At 60.5% G+C, this 24,586-nt stretch overlaps 1 protein-coding gene across 1 annotated transcript; it reads right to left on the bottom strand.

Moving 5' to 3' along the window:
• Positions 1-19,590: 19,590 nt before the first annotated feature.
• Positions 19,591-20,790, bottom strand: LOC123003133 (uncharacterized). The gene has a single exon (XM_044394683.2). It carries the CDS (start codon positions 20,788-20,790, stop codon positions 19,591-19,593), a length of 1,200 nt encoding a protein of 399 aa, XP_044250618.2.
• Positions 20,791-24,586: the final 3,796 nt, after the last annotated feature.

The raw sequence follows: 24,586 nt of genomic DNA, 5'->3' as shown, positions 1-24,586 counted from the left end.
CGTCTGTGTGCGCCCCGTCAATCCACGTCCCGGTCTCTGCCAGCATCCGCTTGCACTCAGCTTCCGTCTGCTCGATCCTGCGCTGGCAGAACCGGTCTGCGGCTTCGATGCCGGCAATAACTTTCTGGGCTTCCCCATCTGTCATCTTCTGTCCCCCAACGATTCAACATGGTCCGCTGCCTCATCCCAGATCTGATTTTGCGCCTGTTGCATGACCGAGGAGAGGTTTGAGAGCCTGCGTGTTTCTACCACGTTGCGCTGCTGCTGGGCCACTACAAGCGCGGCGCGGATCTGTGCCGACGTCATTCCGCCGACGCGCAGGTTTGTGGCAGCGTGAGACGCCTGTGATCTCAGTCGCTCGGCCGCGGCGGCTTCTGGTCCGGCATCGCCGCGCATAAGGGATTGACTGGATGCCGTAGGGCCGACCAGCTTGCGATATGTGCCCATAAATCGCGCCTGCTCGCCGCTATTCGTGGGAGATGATGTGAAGGCCGGGGCAACCGTATCCCGTATGCTCGTGAGCGCATCCGGCGTCTGGCCTGTACGCTCAGTGCGGATACCCTCCATGCCGTCGGCAGCGTCAGCGACGATCGGGGCGTAGCTTGAAATGAGCGTGCTGACCTGGCCGGGTGCGAGGTTGACCAGCCCCATACTAAGGCCGTGCAGGGCGTGCGCTACCTGCGTCGCCCAGATACTGTCCGCCGGCCGACCCTCCTGCCAACCCGCAGCGTTCATCAATCGGTGCCCGGAAGCATCAGTCGGGTTTTCGTTATAAAGAGGATGGCCGTTTGTATCGATGCCCTGCATCACCGCGATTGGGGCCTGAAGCACGGGAGGCAAGATCAGGTTCTCCAACCACGCCCCGGTCGTCTGGGTCTTCCAGGGCAGGTCTATCGGGGAAAACGATGAAACCGCGGACCGGCCGACGTCGGCCAGAACCTCTTCCGGCTTCTGCCGCCCCCGAATAACCCGGGCCATACCTGCGCCGATGGTCATCGGGAGGTGGAAAGCGTAATCCATAGGGAGCGCAACGCCGTGACCCAGATAAAGCGAGCTCTCCTGATTGCGCATGGTATCCGCTCGATCTCCGAACTCGTGGTATGCTTCCTCGGTCGCGGCGTAAGCAGCTACCATCGCCATACCAAAGCCAAGCTGCCCGTAGCCCGAGGTAGCCATCTGTTTCATGAACGGGGCAGTCTGCACGGTCGCGTTGAAGAACGGGAATACTGCGGACAGAAGACGGCTTCCGTTCCAGCCACTTCCGCGATTGGCGAAATTCGGCAGGATACGGCGGCTACTGTTCAGTGCGCGGGTAAGGATTTCCTGATTATCCGGCGCGGCCGACCAGGCGCGGAACTCGTTTTCGTTCTGGAACTCGCGGCCCGCGTAGTGTTCCAGAAACGTCCAGAACGCTCCATACTGATACGCCAGATCCGGCGTATGCGTGATGTGAAGCGCCTGCGCAGCGATCCGGCCGCCGCCTTCGAGAAGCGTCTGGGCGGGTGCCGCTTTAAGACGATCGAGGAGCGGGGCTGAATCATAGTCGAACTGACGCCCAAGGCTGCCAGTTTCGAACCGGCTGTCATTAAGCGACCCGGCTCCGAGGCGTTGGGCAGCCGCCAGTTTCCAGTCTGTGGCTCCGGGTTTTACGCCAGCCCGAAACATACGCAGGACGTTGCGCATGTAGGAGCCGATTCCATTGGCGCCGGGTAGCAGGGAAGTCGCTTCACCAAAGGTAAGGCCGCCGGCCGACTGCAAGGAAAAGGGGGTAAGGAACGTATTCCACGCAAGGTTTTTAAGCGCCCACGCCGGACGTGCAGTCGTCATCATCCATGACATAAAGCGAGTCGTGCCCGCGATATACTGGAACGCCGCATCTTTGTTCTGGTTCGTCAGTATAGACGCGAAAGTGCGGCCGGTCGGCGTTTTGGTGGATACGGTAACGCGGCGGAGATCCGGTGGTCCCCCCGCCTGTTCCGGCGGATACCACACATACGTCGTATTCGGTTCATCCGCTTTAGGGAGAACCCACGACAACCCGTCACGCCCTCGAACCGGATCTGCCTTATCGACCAGCAACACCGACTGGCCCGGGTTATCTAGCACTGCGTCCACGATCGACCGCTTATAGCTGTTCATCCACATGGAACGCGTCTGACCGTCCAGCCATTCAAATAGCTGGCGTTCCGGGTTCTGCACGCCGGAGGATCGACCACGCAGCCCCACCGGTGACCGGCTACCCGTAAACCCCAAACCCTCCTCATCTCGCAGGGGAATGAAGTTCGAGGCGTGTTCCCGGTAATACGCGAGGTCTTCTGCAGTCAGCCCGTTACCTTGCGCCGCCCGCTGTTCCAGAACTTGCAGGACATAATTGGTCGCCAGCCGGTTTACCGCATCGTATTTAGCGCGGACGTCGGGAGCCAAACTTTCGATAAACGCCTTAGCGCCCTGTTCACCGGTTATTTTGGTGCCGTCGCGCGTCGTATATTCAAACGCGGTTGTATTATCTCGGTTGCGATAAAAATCCTGCGTCCGGACTTCTGCGGCGTGGGCGTCTGTTTCCCGCGCAGCCAATTCGGCACGGGCGTTCGCTTTGGCCGCCTCCGTTTTGGCGCCATCCAGCTTCTTCTGGGCTGCGGCTACGCCGCGCCGGGCGCGTTCCAGTTCGGAGAGGAACTGTTTCCGCACCATCTCATTACGCTCTGGCGTATGGAGCGCCAGTCGGTACTGCCCGAATGTCTCGGCGCTCAGACCATTCTTTTTTATGAAGTCACGGAACTGCCGGTGGAACAGTTTGACAATAGACTGTTCGCCGTTGACGGCCGCCGCCATCTGCCCCCGGAGGCGTTCGAGGGCGGGACGCGCTTCGTCGCGTAGGGCTTCACCGGTTTCCGGATTTACCCCTCGGACTTCTGCGTCGTCTACCACCGAGAGATCGTCCAGTAGGTTGGCGTCAGTCCATTTCGCGGCATTGAGCATCCGCCCGGTGAGCGTGTTTTCAAGCCGCTGGTCCGGCATTTCGGACAGGATACGGTTCATATCCAGATCCGCAGACTGGTTCCAGCGCCACACCATGCGCTCCCACCGCCCAAGCTGCGCGAACTCGGCACGCTGCTGAAGCGCCCGGAGGGTTTGGGAGCCAGACCAGACATTCCCATCAAGCCGGGCGAGATACATAGCAGCCTGCCGCAGCCACGGAGGCGCATTGGAGAACTCGTTCGGGGTGGAGAAATTAAGGGCGTAGCGCGAGGGGACATACAGATCCGCCGTGGCCGTCGGCTCTAAGTTCTGCTGGTCCCAGTAGGCACGCCGCGCCTCGGGGGTCGGAAAATATACCGGGCCTGTTCCCTTGGTATGTGTGCCGTATCCCAGTTCGGGGTCGTGGAAAGCGTATCCCGCTTCCAGCGAACTGTCCCCGTAACGCAGGAGGGTCGCCCCCGTGATGCGCTCCGGGTTGATATCATGCACGGCTTTCGTGGGGGTAACCCAGTCAGTTCCGGCACCCCCTTGTTTGGACGGAGGGAAATTCTCCGGGGTGGGCATATTAAACGCCACCCCGTCTACACCACACTCTCTTGGTCGGTTATCTTCGGCCATCGCTCACTCCGGGGTTACAGGCAGTTTTCAATCCGGGGCGTTTCCGCCCCTTGCGACTCCCCCAGGCGGCGACCCTCCAATATTGTCCGCGCTCGTTCACCAAGTATGATCGAGTGGGCCGCCGCTTTTGGCTTATCGCCTTCCGCCTGTATTTTACGCAGATCCTCATCCGGCAGACTATCCATAAGCTGGGACTGCCGGCGCAGATACTCCGCGCTCATACGGGCCTGCGGCGTTTCATACGCGCGCATCACCCTGTCCTGCCGCGCCAGTGTGTCCCGGATCTCCGGCGCCATGCGGCCCAGTGTTTCCGACGGAATGGCTTTCGGTTCGCCCAGCGGAATACCAGACTGTTCCCGGAGGCTGTTAAGGATCTGTGCATCCGGTGTCTGTTCGTCCGGCTGCGCGGGGGGACGCTCATGCAGCATGACGCGAGCCGTTCCGTCGTCGCCGTACTCAGTGCTGGTTAGGGGCACATGATCCCGCAACGCAGAGGCGGTATCCGGATCGGCGGGGGATAGCGGAGGGATATCCGTTATTCCGGCCGTCGCAGCCTCTCGTGCCAATGCCGTATGATACGCCTGTGTGGCGGCGACACGTTCGCCCAGTTCTTTGGCTGTCAGCCCGTTAAGGTCCGACGACACCATATAGGGCGTTACCGCAGACTGCCGCTCGGGCATTTTATATCGCCCTTCGCTATCGACGTTGCGATTGGACAGCACGTCGTGGAGCGCCTGGATCGCCTGGGCGTGGTCTTGCGCCAGCCGCGCGAGCCCCATTTGAACCGCTTGCGGAGTAAACTGCGTGACCGGCGGCACTTCACCCGCTTCTACCGGCTGGGCACGAGGGGATGGTTCGGCTGCCGGTGGTTCGGCCGCAGGCTCCTGTTCGCCACCCGACGTCTCCGCTGGTGCGCCTTCGGGGGGAGCGGCCTGTTCGCCCGGCGGCGTTTCCGCGGGTAGTTCCCCCGGGGCGCCACTTTCTGCCGGCGGCGCAGCCGGTGCGGCCGGTGGGAAATCTTCCGGGGGGATAGACTCACCATTCTGCGTCGGATTACCGGGGGTTTCCGGGGATACTGGCGGTGTTTGCGACTCACCCCCTTCCGGCGGGGGCTGGTTAAAATTAGGATCATGCGTAAGCTGTAGCGGGTCCGGGACAGCCGGCTGGCTCACATGGTGGAGCGCGCCAAGCGCGCCACCGAAGGCCATATTGCCCAGTATATCGCCCGAGGTTGGTGCGCCGAAAGCCGTCGGGTCGATCAGATGCTGCGCGCCCTGCACCGCCGTGTTGCCTACGCCAAACGTGCCCGCGCCTTCCGCTATACTGCGCAACAGTCCCGGAGCCGCTTTGGCCGCTGCATCTTTACCTACCAAAGACGCCAAACCTTCGATGATCGATCTCCCGGCGGTAGGTGTGATAGCCCCAACGGCGGCACCGCCAGCCCCACCAACAAGCGCATCGAGCGCCGTCTGGCCCGGTCCTGAACCTGCGGCGGTCGCGTGTCCGGTGCTTTCCGTCAGCCCCTGCGCACCAGACAGGCCAGCCCCAAGAGCCAGAGCGCCACTCGCGCCCAGTGTTTCCGGGGCTGCGGCCAGCGCGCCGAGGATAGGGATAATACCACCGGCTGCGGCACCAATTTTACCCTGAACCTGCGCGGCGTTTTCGCGGTTCGAGCCAGCCTGTGCGTATTCCCGTGCGCGGCCTGTAGCGCCGATGGCACGCAATCCTGTGGCGATCGCGTTATCCGTCATGCCGGCAATCTGGTTCCCGGCCGCAGATACTTCATCCCGGGCGGCGCCGAACATACCCGGCGCTGTATTTACCTGCGGGTTGGCCGTATGATTCTGGACGGCCGCAGACATTTTGCGTCGGAATACGCCGGTCCCCAGTTCCCCCGCGCCATTCTGGCCGGCGGTGGTTTCCTGATAGATGGAGCCCGTGGGGATCGAGGCGTATGACTGGGGGCTCGCCGGATTGAACTGCGGATACCGGGCGAGGTCGGCAGCACCGTATCCCTCTCCTTGTCCGAAAATGGCCGGATCAGTTATCCCCCTCGCACGCAGCGCCGCCGTAACCTGGTCCTGTTCCATCTGCTGCCGGAGTGCAGGAGGGATCTGCTGCTGGGGCTGCTGTGCCGCGCCCCCCGTCATCTGCTGGATGGCCTGGGACAGCCGACCCAGTTCCGCCATATCCATACCAGGCGGTGACTGCGGAGTATCGGTCATGAAAACACCCGGTAGCGGCGCGCTATAATGCACGCCGGGAAACTGGGTTTCAGCCGAAGGCGGAGGCGCCCCGTAAGGCAAGCCCGAAGGGGCGGAGGGCATCGGCGCCGGTGGCATACCTTGGGGCTGCGCCCCCGGCGCCACCAAACCACTCATTACCGGAATTGGCACCATAGACCCCGACATTCGACCCCCCCATATCCATTACTGGCGTTCGAGGGGCACTATACGGCGATCCGAGCGGGGGCGCTACATTACCCATCGCCGGCTGCTGGCCGAACCCGGCCGGCATACCCGCGCCAATAAGTCCGTTGATGCCGGTTCCGGCGGCGTAATGCTGGAACTGCGGTTGTGGCTGGGTTTGTGGCAACGGCGCGCCGCCCATCATGGCATGAAGTTTAGCCAGATATCCTTGTGTCTGGTCTGGTAGTCCATTCAGCCCGATCTGGCCGTTCTGGTATCGGTTCGCCCAGCCCGGGCCGGCATTATAAGCAATCGCCACAAGGTCCGGGTTGCCGCCATAGCGATGCCACAAGTCCCCGAGGAGATGAGTACCCGTCTGCATGTTTATCGCCGGGTCGGTAAGTTGGGCTGGCGTCACCCCATATCCCGCAGCCGTTCCCGGCATAAGCTGCATCAACCCGACTGCACCGGCTCCCGAAACTGCGGCCGGGTTCTGCGGGGCATTTTCAATCTGCTGGATATACGACGCATAGTCAGACGGGACACCGTACTGTTGTGCATACCCGCGCAGCATTGCGCCATAATCCATTACTGCCCCCCGTCTCCGCCGCCATCCATCATATAGGGATTAACGCCGGTCATAGTTGAGGTAAACACGGCACGCGCCTGTTCCGGGGTGAGCCAGCCCTGCTGGACGGCCGGGGACAGCATGGACAACATACGCTGCCCTTGCGACGCGGCCCCGTAGTTTCGATAGATCGAGCCGAGAAGGGTGGCCATCTCCTTACGGCTGTTCTCCTGTGACTGGAACTGCCGCTGCATCATGCCACTGCGCATCTGCAGCATCTGGTCGGGCGTCATCTGCACGGAAGAGGCGAGCGGGTCAGAGGCCGCAGTCTGCCGCCCATTCGCCTCGGTCGTATACAGTTCCGGCATGCCCCGGGTATCCGTGCCGTATTCGTATCCTCGCGGTGCGCCCGGGGTGTAGTATGAACCACCCTCGTGCATAAACTGATTCACCGGGTTCATATCCCCGGTCAGCAGACCATGCCCCAAAAGCTGCTGCTGATAGGCCGAAAGGGTCTGTGCGTTCTGCGCTGCCTGCGGGCTATCCATGTAACCCATTGCAGCCTGCGGACTACCAAGCGCACCAGACAGATGCGTAAGGGCCGCAGCTTGCGGGGCAGGAATACCCGCGGCAAGCATCTGCGTAAACGTCTGACCCGCCTGCGTCCCATTGTAGACCTCGTTCTGCTGCTGCTGCTGAAGCGACCGCTGCGCGGCCGGCATATTGATCCCGAGCATCTGCTGCGCAGCACGCACGGTAACCGCTCTCGGGTCCTGCCAGTTAAGGTTCTGGCTTGTCTGGGGCGTATAGCCCGAGGCGACAGGGGCTGGGGCTGGCGTAGGTGGCGCATACGCGGGGGCAGCCTGCTGGGAAGTCTGTGGCTGCGTCGCCATCCGGAGCGCCTGAAGTGCCGGGGCAAATTCTGCCTGCTGAAATGACGCGCCTATACCCGGCGTGATCGCGGGCATCCCGGAGGGTGCTGCCGTCGCCGGCTCACCGCCGGGCCATACCGCGGAGGGTGTTCCGTATGCTGGTGCCGCCTGCTGCGGAACCTGCGGCTGTTGCGCGGCCGCCTGCATCCACGGAGCCCACGGCGTATCCGGGGTTTCGCCGGGGAGCGGCTTTACCATGCGCGGGAGCGCCCCGTTTACCGTATTGGCGATCCCGGCGAGGATGTTGCTGCCCGCAGTCGGCAACGTCATGGGACCGTATGCCTGCGCTGGCGTATACGGCTGCTGGGGAGCGAGGGGATCAATAAGCGTGCGCGCCATCAGTAGCCGGCTCCGCGCAGGGCCGCGGCCCACCAGTCATCTGATACCGGACCATACCCCCCGGATGCCGCCGGATTATCCTGCCACGAAATAGGGTCCGGCATCTGCGGATTATACGCCTGGCCGACAGGCGCGGTGCCGCCAGACTGCGGGGGCGCTACAGGCTGCGGCTGATATGGATGCGGAATACCCGCGGGTGACTGCACGGCCTGCGAAGACTGACCGGCCGCGCCGCCGGGCGTGTAACCCCACGGCTGAACCGGCTGTCCCATCCCTCCCAACATAGAGCCGATGCCGATCTGATTTGTCAGGTTACCGAGGTTGGACTGCTGCACATGCGCCCAGTTACCCGCGTTCTGCGCAGCAATGGACGAGGGGAGTGTTTGGAGCATCCCGCCAAGCTGTGCCCGCATCCCATAGTTGCGCAGGTCGTCCTGTTCCTGGTCCGCATACATTTTCTGGATGCCAAGCCCATTGGTCAGGCCAGCGAACAGCGCCCGGCCCATAACCGCGCCGGAGCCGCCCCAACCGTACGCCGGGTCCGGGGCAAACGTAAACTCATTCGCCATTACGCCATGTCTCCCAGCATACCCAGAACGCCGCTGAAGAGAGCCGCGCCGTCGCTCATGGTAGAGGTGTCACCCGGGATGGTCACTGATGCCTCACGGGTTATCGGATAATTGTTATTCAGAAAATTTACCTGCCCCGCGGACTGCTGCGGAACCGGAAAATCCGGAAACCCTTTAGGCGGCCGGGCAGTAGCAACGACCGGATATTGATCCACAAGGCGCGATACGCCACCGCCAGCGAGATTGCCCCTCGCACCTGCGGCCAGCCCGTTTATCGGATTACCAGAAAATGGGGACTGCCCGATACGGGCGGATTTATCAAACGTCATCAGTCACACCCCGAAGTTGGAGAACAGCCCCACGCGAACAGCAGAGGCAGCACAACGCCCAGGAGCGAGCCGAGCGTCGACCAGTCGCCTACGTCCATAGCTGCCGTCTGCCGTAGCGATTGTGCCACATTGGCGTAGTTCTGCCCAGCGGCCGCTACCAGTTCGCCGCCGATACGGATGCGGCCTAGTCGGGCTTCTTCGACGCCACGCGCGGCCGTGTTCAGCATATCGAAATTGGAGGACCACATAAATTGACGGGCCTGTTCCGCAGCGACCGCGTATCCCGTCGTTACCGCCAGCCCTTCTCCGATACGGAGCCGCACCGCTACATCAGCGTTCAGTCCGGAATTGAACCGCGTTCCCATACGCCGGGCGCTTCGAAGCTGCGCATCAAACGCTGCCGCCGCAGCGGATCGAACATTTACGAGGATCTGCGTATAGTTCGGGCAATAGCCCTTTTCAGCGAACGAGCAGAGATCTGCCCATAGCGTATCGTTGCAGGAAGTCAGAACTTCCGCATGGGTCTGGAACTCAGCCAGTCCCTTGTCTTTGACGTCGCCGGTCAGTATTACCCATGTGTCCTCAGCGGATTGGGCTTTGGACAGGGTGGTGCTGTCATATAGCCGGCCGAAGATGCTACCGACCATACTGCCGATAGCCATCCACTGGCCGTTATTCTGTTTGGGCATGATCTGCTGGATTGCAGCAGAGCCGGCATTGGCGGTTGCGCCCTCTTCCGCCGCCGTAGCGGTGCCGCCGGACGCAGTGTTGGTTTCTGGCCCGGTAGCGGTGCCGCCAGACGTGACAGTGCCAGAAGAAGTTGTCCCGGAACTGCCCGACATAGCTTACCTCATCTCACTTACGGTTGTAGGTCGTCCCCAGCGGGACCGACGGAGCGACAGGCTTTTTGGAGCCGCCCCCCGGCATATTCTGATTCGGGACCCGGACCTGCCGGATCGCCGGGTTTGTTTTCATGGCGTTGGAGCCAATGTCTTTCTGATACGTGCCGGCGGGCTTGATCCCGGACACGTCAAACAGGTTATTCGCGGAACGGGATCGCGCCATAATAGAGGCTCCTACTTGCAGAGAAGGTTCGAGGTGAAAGGACTTTTACTCCCTTTCCCCGTGCTTGTCGCGGTGGTTGATTTGGAACCGGTTCCCACGCTCACCGCAGTCGTCGGTTTCTTATTTTCGCTTGCCACTGGACTTACTCCCTTTTGCGCCGGCTTTCTTATTATCCAGCGATACAATCGCCCGATCAATCGATTTCGCCTGGGGCGTCTTTTTAAACGTCGAAGTCTTCATGCCGACGACCTTGGCGTTCGCGGCGTCCTCCGAACGATCCTGTCCGGACTTGACGTATTTCTTCATCGTCATTTTACCAGACGATTTAGCAGCTTTAGCCATTAAAAATTCTCCGATGTCGGGGGAGTTCTTTCCACTGCGCGATACTATGGGCGGATTCCCAAGATGCCGCCTGCACCAGACCCCCAAGATCCTGTCGATGCTGGCAACACACCTCGACCACACGTTCCGCGCTCATATCAGGAGCCCCAGCCATAACCCCATAAGCAAACTCGAACGCGCTCCCGATAGCGAGGAAGGGACGGTCGCCTTCAGAATGGAGGACCAAGGATGCCGCATCCCCCTGCTTCACATAAATCTTACGATCCGCAGTCATCAACAACATACTGTAATTACCCGCCGGGAGCGGACAATCGGTGTCGGCCGCGTGTAGAGCGACCTGCGCCAAATTATAATCCCCACTGATACCGGCTACCGCATTGAGCGAGGGGAGATATGTCAGTTTCGGCGTGCTTCGACTATGAATGGTGTAATACGGGTCCGTGCTGAGACTGTCAGCGGCAAGGACACCGTTCCGGAAAACAATCAGCGTCACGCAGCTCCCCCCTCGGGCTGACGGCGGGGCTTTGGTTCATCCTGCCGGAGCGCGATAAACCCGTTCTCCGCGAGACGTGTGGAGGTTCCAACATTCTGGGCGGAACGCCCGACCCGGATACAGTTCCCCTCTTTGTCGCCAAGGATGATGACGGCAGAGGCGGCGGCGATCTCCCCGGCCTGCATCCGTTCCAGAACGGATTTCAGTAGTAGGAGGGTCCCTGTAGCTGTATCGACTACCGCGGTCATTTCTTACCGCCTTTCGTCTTACCCAGAACCTTGTTCGCTTTCGCATCGATGCGGCTACGTTCAGAACCGCTCATACGTCCGGCTTTAACCGCCTGGGTAGCCCGAGCCTTCGCGTTCGCCGCGTGCGCTTTATCGTTCACCGGGTAAGACCGGCCGGGACCCGCAAAGTCGCCTTTCGGCAGCGCCTTGCGGGCTTTCGTTGTGAGTTTCGCCATCGCATGGTCTCCTGTTGGTGGTTGGCGGATTATCCCTTGGCTACTACGGCCGCGGCGTCCGCATCGATCTGCGCCCCGAGCGCGTTCGCCTTCGCAAGCTGTGCCTGGATATCGTCGTCTGTGACTTCGACGCCCTTCTTGTTTTTGGCGATCGCGTCTACCACGATCTCCTCAACCTCCGGGAACTCTTTGATGAGCGCCACGATAAGGGAAATCGCCGGTGTGGCGATGGCGGCAATGGTGGAGAAATTCATTTGGATGCTCCCGATGTGGTTGCAGTCGATGCCGCGTTTGCCGCCTGCACAGACGCCACCGCTTTCTGTAGTGCGGCAATGGCGGACAGGGCCGTTGCCACTTCCTGCTGCGAAACCGTCGCCCCGCTATGAATATCCGCCGCGAGGGTCTGCAACGGCTTGAGGGCTGCATCCGAAGCGGTGGAGATAATCTGCGCCGAGGCTGGGGTAGCGATGCCCGAGGTGAGATAGCCGTCGGCTACGTGCCCGGACACCTGATAGGCAGCGAGCCCGTCATAGGCGGCCTGATTAACGGTCTTCTGCGCACCACAGCCGACAACGGCCACACTGACGGCACACATGAGGGTCGCGCTGACCGCGAGCCTTTTGATCTGGATCATTTACGTTTCCTTGCGATAGGCGCGGCCGGCATCATACTGTCATCCGGCGCGAAAGGGCTTCCGTCATACATCCGGGCGCGGGCATCTGCCTGATTGTATGACCCGAACTGTAGCGTCCCGGCCTGAATGGGCGGTGTGACCGCGCGAGCGCCCGGGCGATCAACCGCTGTCGATCCTTTGGCGAGGGACGCAGGAACGAGGCGGTTCTGCCACGTCCCCAGAAGTTTATCCGATTGTGCCATTTATAGCACTCCCTGGGGTTCAGTAGGCGCGGCCATATCCTGAATTGCCCGCTCCACCATAATGCGCAATATCCTATACCGGCTGGTGACCCGCAGGGACCAGTAAAGCCCTTTACCGTGTCGGGGCAGCCGGATCGGATGCCGCGTGTCCACCTCTATACGACAATAGCGGGCACCGTCACAAAATAATTCCACAACCGGGGGCGACAGTCGATAATCGACGAACGGGCGGTATTTCCTATATTCCGGGTATTTCTCCCAGAACGCAGCCGCACCGCACGCTCCGTTGGTCTGTATCCAATTTCTAAATAACATCCATACGCGATCGGCGGCGCTGTCCCACGGCTGCCGTATGTCCACTTCGACTTTAAGCGCGCCTGCACCCCAGTATTCCGGGCATGTCCACGTCCGGGAGTGCCATGACGCTTCGGTATAGTATGTGGCGCTGGCCCACTGGTGAAGGTCCCCGCTCGGGCCGGCCGCGATGAAATTATCTTTCGGGGATTCCCAGATAGCAGTTCCTTGGAACGTCGACCGACTGACCGACCGCTCCCGATCCTGAGCGTACTCGCTCCATGCGAAAACCCACGACCCATCCTTACGAACGAGGAGGAGACGGTTCTGGTTATACGTCAGCGCGTAAGAGGATGGTTGGAGCCGGGTCCACGCCTCCCGGGTGAACGCTTCGTCGGTAACCCCGGAAATCTCCGCTTCATAAAGCCGGATGACCCCCCGGGGCGTGCAATAAAACGTGGCACCTTCGCCCGTCGTTGCGCACCACGGGGCCAGACAGGGCTCATCGACCGCATATTCATGCACAGACGCCGAGGAACCCTCTTCGTTCGGTAGGTGCTGAATCATAAACGGCCGCTTATCCGTGAGGATATAGGCCAGATTTGCGACGCCGGGCAGATCGTTGGACGCTGGATCTTCCAAACGCCGGGGCGTGCTGCGGGCCGTTACGATTTTATACGGGAGCCGAACGCGACCAATCGGCTTATAGGCGTGCGGTAGCCGTTCAACAGAAGGCCATAGATGACCATCGTCATCCCACAGCATGACGCACGTCGCGCCGAATAGTGTTATCCCCCTGGGGTTTGGAACCGGCAGGTGGCTGGTAGTTTCCAGTTCATCGCCAAGATCGAGGGGATCAACGGTATCCAGAAAGGTCGGTTCGTCCGTCTCCCCCACGAACCGGAGCGTGGTTCCTTTATCGCCGGCGACGGACCTATACCACCGCCACCGCTGTACTGTATCCGGCCGGGAACTCGCGGTGTCAGTAACGCTTACCGTAGCGCCTGCGCCAACAATAAGGGGCGCACTCGGGGGAGACGGGGCGCTTTCTTCTTCCTGGTCATTTACCCATGTGCAGACATAGATCCGGGCTTCGCCGGGTTGCGCGCCATCCGGGCAGGTGGCCGGACACGCTTCGCCCGAGGTGGGTATCAGGCTGTCTCCGGGAACCGCCCATCGTAGGAGGGCCGTCGCATCGGCCACAGCCGGCGGCTCCGTGGGTGGGGCGACACCGACAAGTTTCGGGCCGATACCCGCAGCTATCCACGTATCCGACGAACGCCAGAGAAAGCCTCCGTCCACGAACAGAAACGCGTTCGGGCTCCCCCACCGGCGGGGGTCCGGCACCACCTCAACCCAGTGGTCCCATGCTACGAACATCGCCCCGGAGCGCCACAGTCTGCGCGGGACGCCGACGAACTCGCCACCGGCTACCGACATAATAACATCCGGTAGGAACTGGGGCGCACGCTCCGGCTGTAGGGCATCCCCCTTACCTATGAAGCAATTAACGGCGTCTTCCGCACGCCCCGGAGGGAGTGCCGTCGGCACCACACCCGGCAACATACCGGAAAAAGCCGATATCCTCATGTGGTGATACCGAGCGCCGTTTTAAGGCCGGCGATATTCACCCCGATCTGGCCGTTGGTAAATGTAAGAACATTGGCGTCCACACTGATGGCCCCGCGCGAGGTATCCTGCACCCATGCCAGCAGTTCGGCTTCCAGACTATTCAGATCGAGGGCGACCATCTCCGTGGACGTATCATAGGTGATCGGCGCAGTAGCCCCCCGCACCAGACCCGGGAGATCGTTTCCCAGTTCCTCGGTATTGAGCGCGAGTACCCGCGTGGCCGGATCATACTGAAGGGGCGCAGTCGCGGTTCCTATGGTGCCTACCACCTTCTGGTTCAGCGCCTCGGACGATGACGAATCATATACGATCCACGATCCGGCCGGGTAGCACGCGGGCGTAGCCGACAACCGCGTTATGGTGAGAATGGTATTATTCGTCCCGGATGCGCCTGTTACCTGCACCCGCTCCGCGTTCTGGCGGTTCGTGGACGATAGGATGGCGTAATAGAAATCACCATCCGCCAGGACAGGAAGCCGGCTGGTGTCGTCGACGTAAAGAACCGCACCGTCAGCGGCCACCGGTGAAATGAGTAGCGCGTTATGCGGTTCTCCGACGGTAGTAATCGGTGGCTGGGCATACGCCATCAGGACGCCCCCTTCTCGATCATTAGGGCTACAAGGTCAGACACGATCTGGGTGCAGAAACCATACCGTGCCCAGACTTCCGGACCCATATTATACCGGGTGCCGTTCAACCCACGCTGCACCGGAACAGTATAGCGGCCGAAGCGCGAGGGGGTCAGCGTCGTGCCGCCGACGTATTTGACGACTTCCGTAACGACGGAATCCTGCAACAACAGATACGTGTAGTCCCCGCTGGCGATCGCAGTAAGGCGGCCTATCTGGGTTGCGGGCAGGATGATGAAGTCGTCTGTTGCTTTTACCGGGCCGACTATATGGGAATGAAACCCGTCTAATCCAACAAACATCAGACGCACTCCCCGCAGCCGGCGCCGCCCTGCCGCACGCAGGTGACGATACCATTCGTAATCGACAGTACTGAACCCGGGGTAGCGGTTCCCGTAAAGCCCCCCACCTGGTCGGGGGCAACCAGTGACTGCACGAACGCCGCCATCTGCGCTTTGTTCCACGCCGTTTCCAGACACGTCCCGGCGGGGAAATTCTGCGCTACGGTGCCGTCCTGAGCGCGCACCGCGATGAGAGAATTACCATACGCGGAGGTTACCAGCACGATTTCGGTCTGCGGTCCTGCGGTCAGCGTAAGGTAAACCTGCATGTTTTCCGCAGGTCCGAGGCGAGCCGCGCCATCCGTGACCAGTTGCAAAACGGTATCAGTTGGCGATATGGCGTCCAACAGCTTCGATCGTCGGCCGACCTTCGAGAAATCAATCATCACACCCTCCACAACCATCGTCACAATCTGTCGATAGTGTTGGGGTTACACCAGATATATCATGCGGCATACACGCGCCGACATGCTCCGGAGGTCTCCGCTCTATCGATTGCGTAGCGGTTACCCGCGTGCGAGGGGCACCTTCCTTTCGGAACAGGAGCCAGCCTCCGAACCATGGTTGTTCGCAGCCCCGGTCCTGTGAAATCTGGCCTTCATAATAGCCATCCTTCAACCGGTGCCATTCCGGGGGCCAGCGGATCTCCAATGCCCCGTCATATCGAGCGAAAATAGGCTCGATCCGCAGGCAGAAACAGGACTGCCCCTTCCGGCGCAGATGCAGGGACAGACACTCTGCGGGCATCGGGAAACGATATCCTTCGCCGGAGCCATCATCCAGCTTGATTACCGATGCGGCCGTCTGTCGCGGGACACGGATCGTATCGCGGGCGTGAGTGCGAGCGTGGTGCAGCGGTATCCCTGATTCACACGCGTCGTAACACCGACCACACCCGAACGGCACTACGACCGGGACGGTTATCATCGGGTCATTACACAGCCCCGCAGGTGGTGGCTGAAGTTTTCCGAAAGCTCTCACCAGTTATACCCCGCTCCGTAGGTAAGGCCGCCGAACGCTCTGCGCCCCCGGACGAAGGGGCGAGCGCGCATACGCAGGACGCCGTGTGTATAGTTGGACAGCTTCCGGTCGCGGGCTTTACCTATCTCTGCTTCAGCAAGCGCCCGATAACGGATAGCCCGGGGCTGGGATGACCAATCCTCTTTCGGCATATCGAAAATCTCGGCCAGGGCGCAATACTTCACCCCCTCCATCCACTGGTTATATAATTCGGAGGGGACCATGCAGAAATTACGCTGCGGCTGCCACGAATAATCTATCGTGCGCGGCACTTCGCAGGCGCCGGTAGGGGCGTATGAGAACTCTATGACCGGTTCCGGGCCATCCCGTAGGATAAAGTCACTGCGGCCGGGTCCGAAAATATCCCCGAAAAAGTAATCGGCCGGGTTCCGGCAGTACTGTCGGCCACGGGAAAAATCCGGGGCAATCAGATACTGGTCGGAGGGGATATCCAGCATATAGTCCCGAACACCGTGCTGGAACTGGATCGTGGTATGGTCCACCAACACCCGGCTCTCATTGCAGAACCGGATGATGCCCTCCTGCAAGGCATGATCCAGAATGAGCGAGGGGACGTCGCCCACCAGCGGACGCACGAAAGTATGAAATTCTTCGAGCGGGACTTTTTGGTCAGCGGTTGACATCTTGGCGGTCCTGTTGCGCGTCCCGCTCGTTTTGGAGATCCGCCGATATGGTCAGGCCAATGGCGTCTTTTGCGGCCTGATAGTGCGCGCGGGCCGTCTCTCGTAGCGTCGGGCTCTCGTTTTCCCCATTGCAGACATAAAATAACATCAGGCTCTGGACAATACTATCGATGCTCTCGGTGACCGGCAGATCATCGCCCATACTGGTGGGTCTTGGGGAATACTCGCACAGAACAGTGAATGTCTGGCTGGTGTCGCCAGCCGGCACGGGGGGATACACATAGATATTATTCGGACTGTCCGAGCCGTCGTATGTGTACTCCCGCACCCGATACGGACGGCCGGCCGGTGGGGGACATGCCCGCTCCGGGTCCACAATACGCATCGCCCGGCGGGATACCGGAATTGCGTTCTCCGTCGTATCCGACACCCGGTTACAACAGGACGGCAGCGTCTGAAGGCTGCCCGGCTGAAGCGTCAGTTTTATCGACCGGGAGAAGATCGAGGGGCGCCACGCGGATACCTGCTGGACAGCCCATGAATATGCCTCGAACCAATACAGTTCAGACCAACGGGAAAACTCATGGCCTTTCCGCTGGTCCTCCATCAGTCTGGAACAGGCCGTTATGAGCGGACTGGCCTTCATTACCGGCCTTTACTGGCGGCCTTGGCCGGCTGCGGCGGAGGCATAGGAGGCGCAACACGACCTGTTCCGGTCTCCGCCAGTGGGACCGGTCCGGCGGTGCCGACGTCTGGCACGTTGCCCTGCGGTAGTTCCTCCTGCGGAGGAGCCAGATCCCAACGCGCAGGGGCCAACGTATTCGCCCGTGCGTTTGCTCTGTATTCCCGGATAACGGCGATAAATTCCGGTTGTTCTTTCCGGGTATAGACGCGCACGTTTTCCATGTTTTTAACGTCAAACGGCGCTTCCGGGTCCCACGGATATGGCGCGCCGCCAAGGTCCGTGTATCCAATGATGCCGTAACGCGGCGCAGGAACCAAAGCCTTATCGTATTCCCGCACTTCCGTGCGGTGCTGTGAAGTCTTCATCGCTTATTCTCCCAAGAGGGGTGGGGCCGAAGCCCCGTTAATCAACCGGTGGTGGAACCGCCGGAAGTCACCGTGCCGCTGGTCGTAGCCGCTGTCCCGGAAGACGTAGCGGAACCAGACGTTGAAGTGCCCGAGGTGGAACCACCGGACGTCACCGTGCCGCCAGACGTCGAAGACGATCCGGAGGTGGTGCTGCTACCGGACGAAGTGCTGCTGCCCGTGGAACCGCCGGAAGTCGTCGGGGCTTCCGATACGCCTTTCGGACGGAACTGACTGACGTTCGCCGTGATATCCGGCAGGCAACCGACCGGCGGGTAGGTCGCGTCGCAGTGGATCGGACGGCAGGAACAACCGCGCTCATCGTGGAAGTCCTGGACAGCGTAACGGGTGGCGAAACAGACGTCCGTCATATCCAGAACAGTGCCGACGTCCAGCCCTGCGGCGCCGGTAATTTCAATGGTCACCCACACGCCAGCCGTGGAGTAATCACCATCGTCGGAATCAGGCGGGCAGTAGGCCGAACCAGCTTTCGATCCCGGCGGGACGGTAATTGTACGGCTCTGGTATGTGTCGCCGTCATCCGTCGTGACCTTGCTCTGGGCTGTCATGGTCAGACCAATGCCCGAGGGGAGGTCTTTCTTCAGGATGAGGTTCATTCCGGCGAAAACATGATCCTCGCCCGCCTCATGGACCGTCAGAATATCACCGACTGCAAAGCCTGCACCGTTGGCAGTCGTGCGGAACATGAAGTTCTGCCACTGCTCATCGCCGCCGTCGAAATAGAACGGGAGCATGTAAAAGCGGCGAGGCAGATGAACCGCGTATTTCAGCGGAACAAATGGGCCTTCGACACCGGTGTTAAGTGTGGATTCCAGCGGCCAGTGAGCCAGATTGCCACCGAGGAATACGTTATACTGCGTCATGGTAGTTTCTTACCCTCTGCGGAATTAGCCGTTGGTGGGGGGCGCGATGATTTTGGCGCCGTTCGTGACTTTGAACGTGCCATACATAATACCCACCGCTTCCGGACGGAGAACCTTCATTCCGTAAATGAAGAGGCCGCGCCAGAACGAGTGGAAACTACGGCTGTCGACCGGGACAACCTCGTTCTTCGCCATCTGTGTGATGAAGCCGGTCGCATCCCGACGACCGAATGGCATCGCATACGTCCACACGCCGGCAACCGGGTCCCAACGACGCGGCAGCAGATTGGAGAAGTAGATATTGCGGAAGCCGCCGATCGGGCCGTCATAAGCCTCAAGACCGATAAGCTGCAGTGACCGCGGAAGCCCGGAAGCGTATGCCTGGCCGAGGACCTGCGAACCAGCGAGAACCGGAAGCGCCTGCGTCGGCAGCACGATAAACCGATCCGCGAAATCAACATTGCCTTCGGACAGAACCGCGGATGCGTTGTTGATGTAGTCGAGGACGGAGAATTTATCCAACACGACGGGAGCGCCGAGGGAGCCCATGTCATACGCGCCCGAGGTGGCGCCAGCACAGGACCCCTTATTGGCCGGATGCGCCTGCGTTTCGAGCGTGAAGAACAGTTCCACGTCCGTGCGCTGCGCGATCTGTTCGAGGGCGTCGTATTTATACATGTCGATATAATTATCGACGTCCTGAATCTGCAGATGATCCACGTCATCCAGCTTCAGGTTAAAATACTTGCCGCGGTCGATGGTCATTTCCATCGGGACCGTGTTCAGGCCGTCGCTCTCAAGATCCTGATTCTTTGTGTAATCGAAGACCGTAGCGCGGGGCGGACGGCGGAAAACAACCGTGGAGCCCACCCGCGAAATGATCGAGGGGACAATATCCTGAGAACAGATCAGGCCGCCGAGCGTGCGCGCGTAATACCGCGTCACAAGGTCGGTGACGAAGATCGGGTCCTTCAGAGCCTCGAATACACCATATCCCGATGAGGCGGGGACGACAGTCTGGCCGGGGTATCCACCGGGGGCGCCGTAATTCATTTGCGGGTAACTCCTGCTTTACGTTAGCGGCGACCGCTCTGGGCAGCACGCAATAGAGTATAAGTCTTTTCGTAGCCTACGCGAGCGTCCATGTCGCGTGGGTCTGCCCGCATACGGGCAGCGAAATCACCAAGCGCCTTTTCGGCAGCGGCCTGGTTAAACCGACGACCGCCCATAAGGGCCGCCATCGATGGCGGAACTGACTGCCCCGGCGAACCGCTTGGTGCGCCCGGAACGGTCGGAAACTGGTTCTGCTGGCCGTAAGAAACGCCGACCGGCTGCCCCTGCTGCGGGAACGGCTGCTGCTGGGTTTGCGGCTGCTGCCAGTTCTGCTGGCCGTAAGGCTGCGGCTGCGCCGGCTGCTGGAACTGCTGCTGCCCCGGCTGCTGAAACTGCTGAGGAGCCGGTGGCTGTTGTGGGGTCACGCGGCGCCGGAACTCTTCAAGCTGCTGGGCAACGTATTCCACATTTCCACTCCCAAAAGCGCGAGCAAGAACTTCCCCCCGCGGGACGGGGAACGGTGCGGCCGCATCGTAAACCATCTCGGACGCAAACGAATTATACGCCGGATTGTTCATCAGCGTCTGGGCGTCGGGAACGCGAACCGTCATAAGCTGCGCCGTGGTAGCCTCGCGGGCCGCCCGTTCCGCCTGCGCCTGTGTCTCGGTCTGCTGGCGCAGATTACGCATCTCCGGCGTGATGCGGCTCGTATCGTACTCTGCGATGGCCTGGCGAGCCACTTTCGCCAGAAGCGCCCGTCCAGCCGCGCCGCCGATCGACTGTTCTTCCTGCGGCGTCAGCGTAATGTCTTCCGGACGGAAAACAGGAGCCGGCGCTTCCGCCTGTGGGCGAGACTGCTGGGACTGCTGCGCCGTAGCCGCCAACGCACGCTGGATTTCCGAACGAACGAGGGCAGCAGTGTTGTCGGGGGCTGCCGGCGCGCGCGGCGGGTAATACGGCTGCTGGGGAGCCGCAGCGGTGTTCGGCTGCTGCCAATTCTGCTGGGGAGCCTGCGGCTGCTGCGCCGCCTGCTGTTGTTCCTGCTGAATCTGGTTCGTCAGATCCGTTTCAAAATACGCGTTATAAAACGGGTCTGACAGATCAACGGCACCGGCCGCGCCCTGAACCGGCGGGGATGCCGGCTGCTGGGGAGCCTGCTGGCCCGGCTGCTGGGGCTGGAACTGCTGAGGAGCCTGTGGCTGCTGCTGTGTGTATCCGCTCATCGCTTAATTCTTTCCGGGGTTAAACTGTTCGAGTAGGTCGCGCATCATCCGCACGCGGCCCCGACGATACTCGGACGTATCAAAGGCTTCAAGCTGTTCGCGCTCATCCGCCAAAGTCTGCCGCATGTATTTTATGACGGCCGCGTGGGCGTTTGACGTTCGGATGACCGCGATCATGCGCTGTCGATCGGCCTCGTTCATGTGGTCGCCCCTCCCGAAGAAATAGCCCGGGTCAGGACGACTTTAAACGGGCTGTCACTTACGTGGACTTCTGCGTCCGGACCAACGTCCCCGTCTACATCGAAGAAATACGTTCCGGGGATGGTGAGAACGAGGGGGCTGGTCGCTTTACTCAGGACCACCGGATTACCGTTTTCGTGGAACTCCACGAAATCTCCATCCGGGATATTGGCCCCGATCAGTGGCGAATACATGACCGCGAGGACGTCTTCATCGAAAAAACGGACCGCGATAGCCACCTTACCGGTGCCGTCATGGATCTGGAATTTTCGGGTGACTAATTCCACCATCAATCTTCCCCAAACAGGATGGTCATTATCTCACGGCACGCCAGGACACGCGCCGTTCGTTCAGCAGAGATCGGGGTTGTTTCGTGTTCCTCACGCGCGAGCGCAAGGCGCTCTGTCAGAAGCTGACGCAGGGGTGCCGCATAAGCAGACCGGCGAAACGATGACAGGGTGCGATCGGTCACAGGATAAACTCCACATAGAGCCGTAAATCAAACTCTGGGACCCCCGCCACGAACGGAGGTAACACAATCCGCGCCGGTATAAAACTACCTCTTATATCAGGTAGCGGTTCTGACCCGCCATGGTTGTATATTCGAATACCGCAGGGGGCAAAGGTTTCCACGTCCGGCGCGAGGGTGAGGCGCATCTGCTTCGCTGGCAGCGGCACCGCGGTTATACCGCTGGCGGTAGCCGGCATCCCCGCCGCTTCAGCATCGCCCGAAAGCAACCGCAGTCCGCGGTAGTGTCGATACTTACGATCAGCGTCCCGCAGATACGACACCGAGTAAACAAGGGTATGCGTGGGGAAGGCGTGCTTGCCATCTTCCCCATCTTCCCCGTCTTCCCCGTGAAGTTCTGTAATAAAATGGCGTTCCCGCACCACCTCAACCGGTATCTCCCGAGGCTTGGGGCCGGTTCGCGTGACTGTTGCGGGAGACGGGCGGACGCGGTGGAACGCTTTAGCCATCGGTTGTTTTATCCGTACTGGAACCTGCCCGGGTAATACGAGCGAGGAGGGGAGGCCGAGGGGAAATTACCTTCGGCTCCGGGCTATTTGTCGTGGGCTGCTGGCTCGTGGCGGCCAGATGCGAGGATCTGAAGATCCCCGCGGCACGACTTCCGCAGTTGCAACCCATTAGCCCGCAACCGGAGTTGGCGTGTAGCCGGGCACCATATAGCCCCCCAGCTTGAACCACACACTTGGGCCACCCATCGTAGAGTTCGTGCCACCGATGATGGTAGTCGAGATGGTCCCGTTTTCTGTAGTCGCTACCGTATCCGTTGTGTCGGGAGCCAGCACCGCATCCCCCGCGAGTTCGTTTTTAAGCCAGTCCGGATCGACTTTAAGCGGGTCTGTGGTAGTTCCCGTCCCATCCAGAGATTCATCGTGCTGGACATCCAACACATAAGGGTCAGTCGCGGTCCCGGTGCCGGAGAAGCCACCGCCCATGTGGATACCGTTCTGGATCTGCTTCAGCAGCCACGACGCGTCGACGGTCAGCGGGCTGGCCTCGGTTCCGGCGCCATCCAGCGACGTGTCATGGACAATATTGAGCGCGAGGGGCGTATCGGTCGTCCCGTTGCCGCCGATACCAGAATTAGGCGCGACCGTAATGCCGTGCGTGTCCATTTCGTTATCAATGAACGCCTTCAGCCACGATTCATTGACGCTGAGAGGGCTGTCGCAGGTGCCGGAGCCGGTCAGCGTCGAATCGTGAATAACGACCTTGGACTGCGCAATAGCCTGCGTCATGTCGGAACATGTGGGCACTTTCGCCGCACCGAGACGCGATCCATCGCAGCCCAGTAGGGGAGCCTGAAGGTTACCCGCGTTCATCTCGGCCCAGAGATACGCCTGAACCCACCCTTTAATCATGTCCGGATCAGGGCAGCAGTTATTTACGGTCGACGCGCTCATTGGCAGCACCCTTTAGTTATGAACTGCGAAGCCAGGATGAAGTCCCGGCCCACGTATTCAAGTTTAACAGTCACGCCCACAGAAGTGCCGACCAGACCCTCATCGACCACTACCTTACCAATATCCAAGCCTATTTGGTATCGCCCGGGGGGCAGGATAGTGAATGGGCAGCCCAGCGGCCAGCAATACGTGAAGGTTGATTCCTCACAACAGTTGGTCGCGCAGACAGCGACCCGCTTTATATAAATGCGGGGACGGTTGCAGTCTGATAGTTCCCAGTCCGTATGAACCACCCGAAACGTGCCCGGAGGAACTGTAAAGCACAGAACGTCTTTTGTTTCCGGGACAGCGAAAGTCTCAATGATCGCAGGGATGGTGATAGTGGTTCCATCCGGTTGCGCACACGAGAACGAGGGGGAAACCTCCTCGGGCACCAGATCCAGCATCCACGTATAATTAAGGCAGGCGGCCGGCTTCAGGGACGCGTCCATATCCGGGACCGACCCACTCCCCTCCGTGGGGTAGAGATAGTTCGGCTCCAACGCGTTAAATTCATCGGGGGTCATCATTAACTGCGTCCCATCGTCTGCGGAAGGTTGTTCGCCTGCTGTATAGCACCGACTGCCGGAGCGGAGCGACCGTCAAGCTGCGCAGGCGGCGGCGCGGCCGGGTTCGGCTGCCCTGCCCCGGCCGGCCCTCCCAGTCCCCCCGCCTGATATGCGGACCCGGTAGACTGAGCGAACGCGTTGGACAAAGCCAAATTCTGCATCCCGTTCGTCGGGATATTGTTCAGCTTCGCCCAGTAATAGAACAGGCTCAACATTTCCTGCGCGACCGGGCTACCCTCACGAAGCGCCTGCGCCACCGGCGCCAACGTCTGCATCGCCATCAGAATATCACTCGATAGCTGCTGGTTATCGACCAGCCCTTCGACGCCCTTCGGATGCACGCGGATATCACCCCGGATGGTGGGATCAGGCGCGGACATAAGGACAATATCCACAAAACCCTGTCCAACGGGCACGATAATCTCTTGTCCGAGGTTGGAGATAATCTGCTTCAGGGGTTTTGAGGATTGGTTCAGAACCATACTCATACCGCCAGAAGTGCGACCGACGCCGTTCTGCGGCAGTCCGCCGAGCGACATACGGGAGAAGCCGATAACTTCGAACCCCTGTTCCTTGAAATATTCGAGCGCCGTCTGCATCTCCTGCAGATGGCTTTCGATATCGTGGAAAACGAACGCGGTGCCGTTCTGCCCGGCCAGTCCGGGCTTTACGCGCTTCAGAACATGGGGCTCAATGAAATCCGCAGATTCATCCGGAGCGAGGCGGGTAATGTCTACTTCGCCAATCGGCCCGGACGCATACGCCATGTTGCGCAGCATCTCCCGCACCGTCGCTTCGCAGGTGCGCTGAACATCAAACAACCGCGTCGGGACACTCTCCCCGAAGATACTTCCGGCTATCGGTTCGAAGCTGCTGGTCTGGTAGGGGCGGCGTCCGCTCGGCTGCGCATTGAGCGCCGCACGGATAACTTCATCCCCACAAACCTCGATCTCGGCTTCGTACCATTGCCAGTCGTTTAGCTGATAGCCGCCCGCGGCGTTCAGCATATACCCCGGAAT

Source organism: Drosophila takahashii, unplaced genomic scaffold (assembly GCF_030179915.1).
Source record: "Drosophila takahashii strain IR98-3 E-12201 unplaced genomic scaffold, DtakHiC1v2 scaffold_173, whole genome shotgun sequence".
NCBI lineage: Eukaryota > Metazoa > Arthropoda > Insecta > Diptera > Drosophilidae > Drosophila > Drosophila takahashii.
Note: the sequence above shows the minus strand (reverse complement) of the source record. Positions and strands in the feature narration are given on the sequence as shown.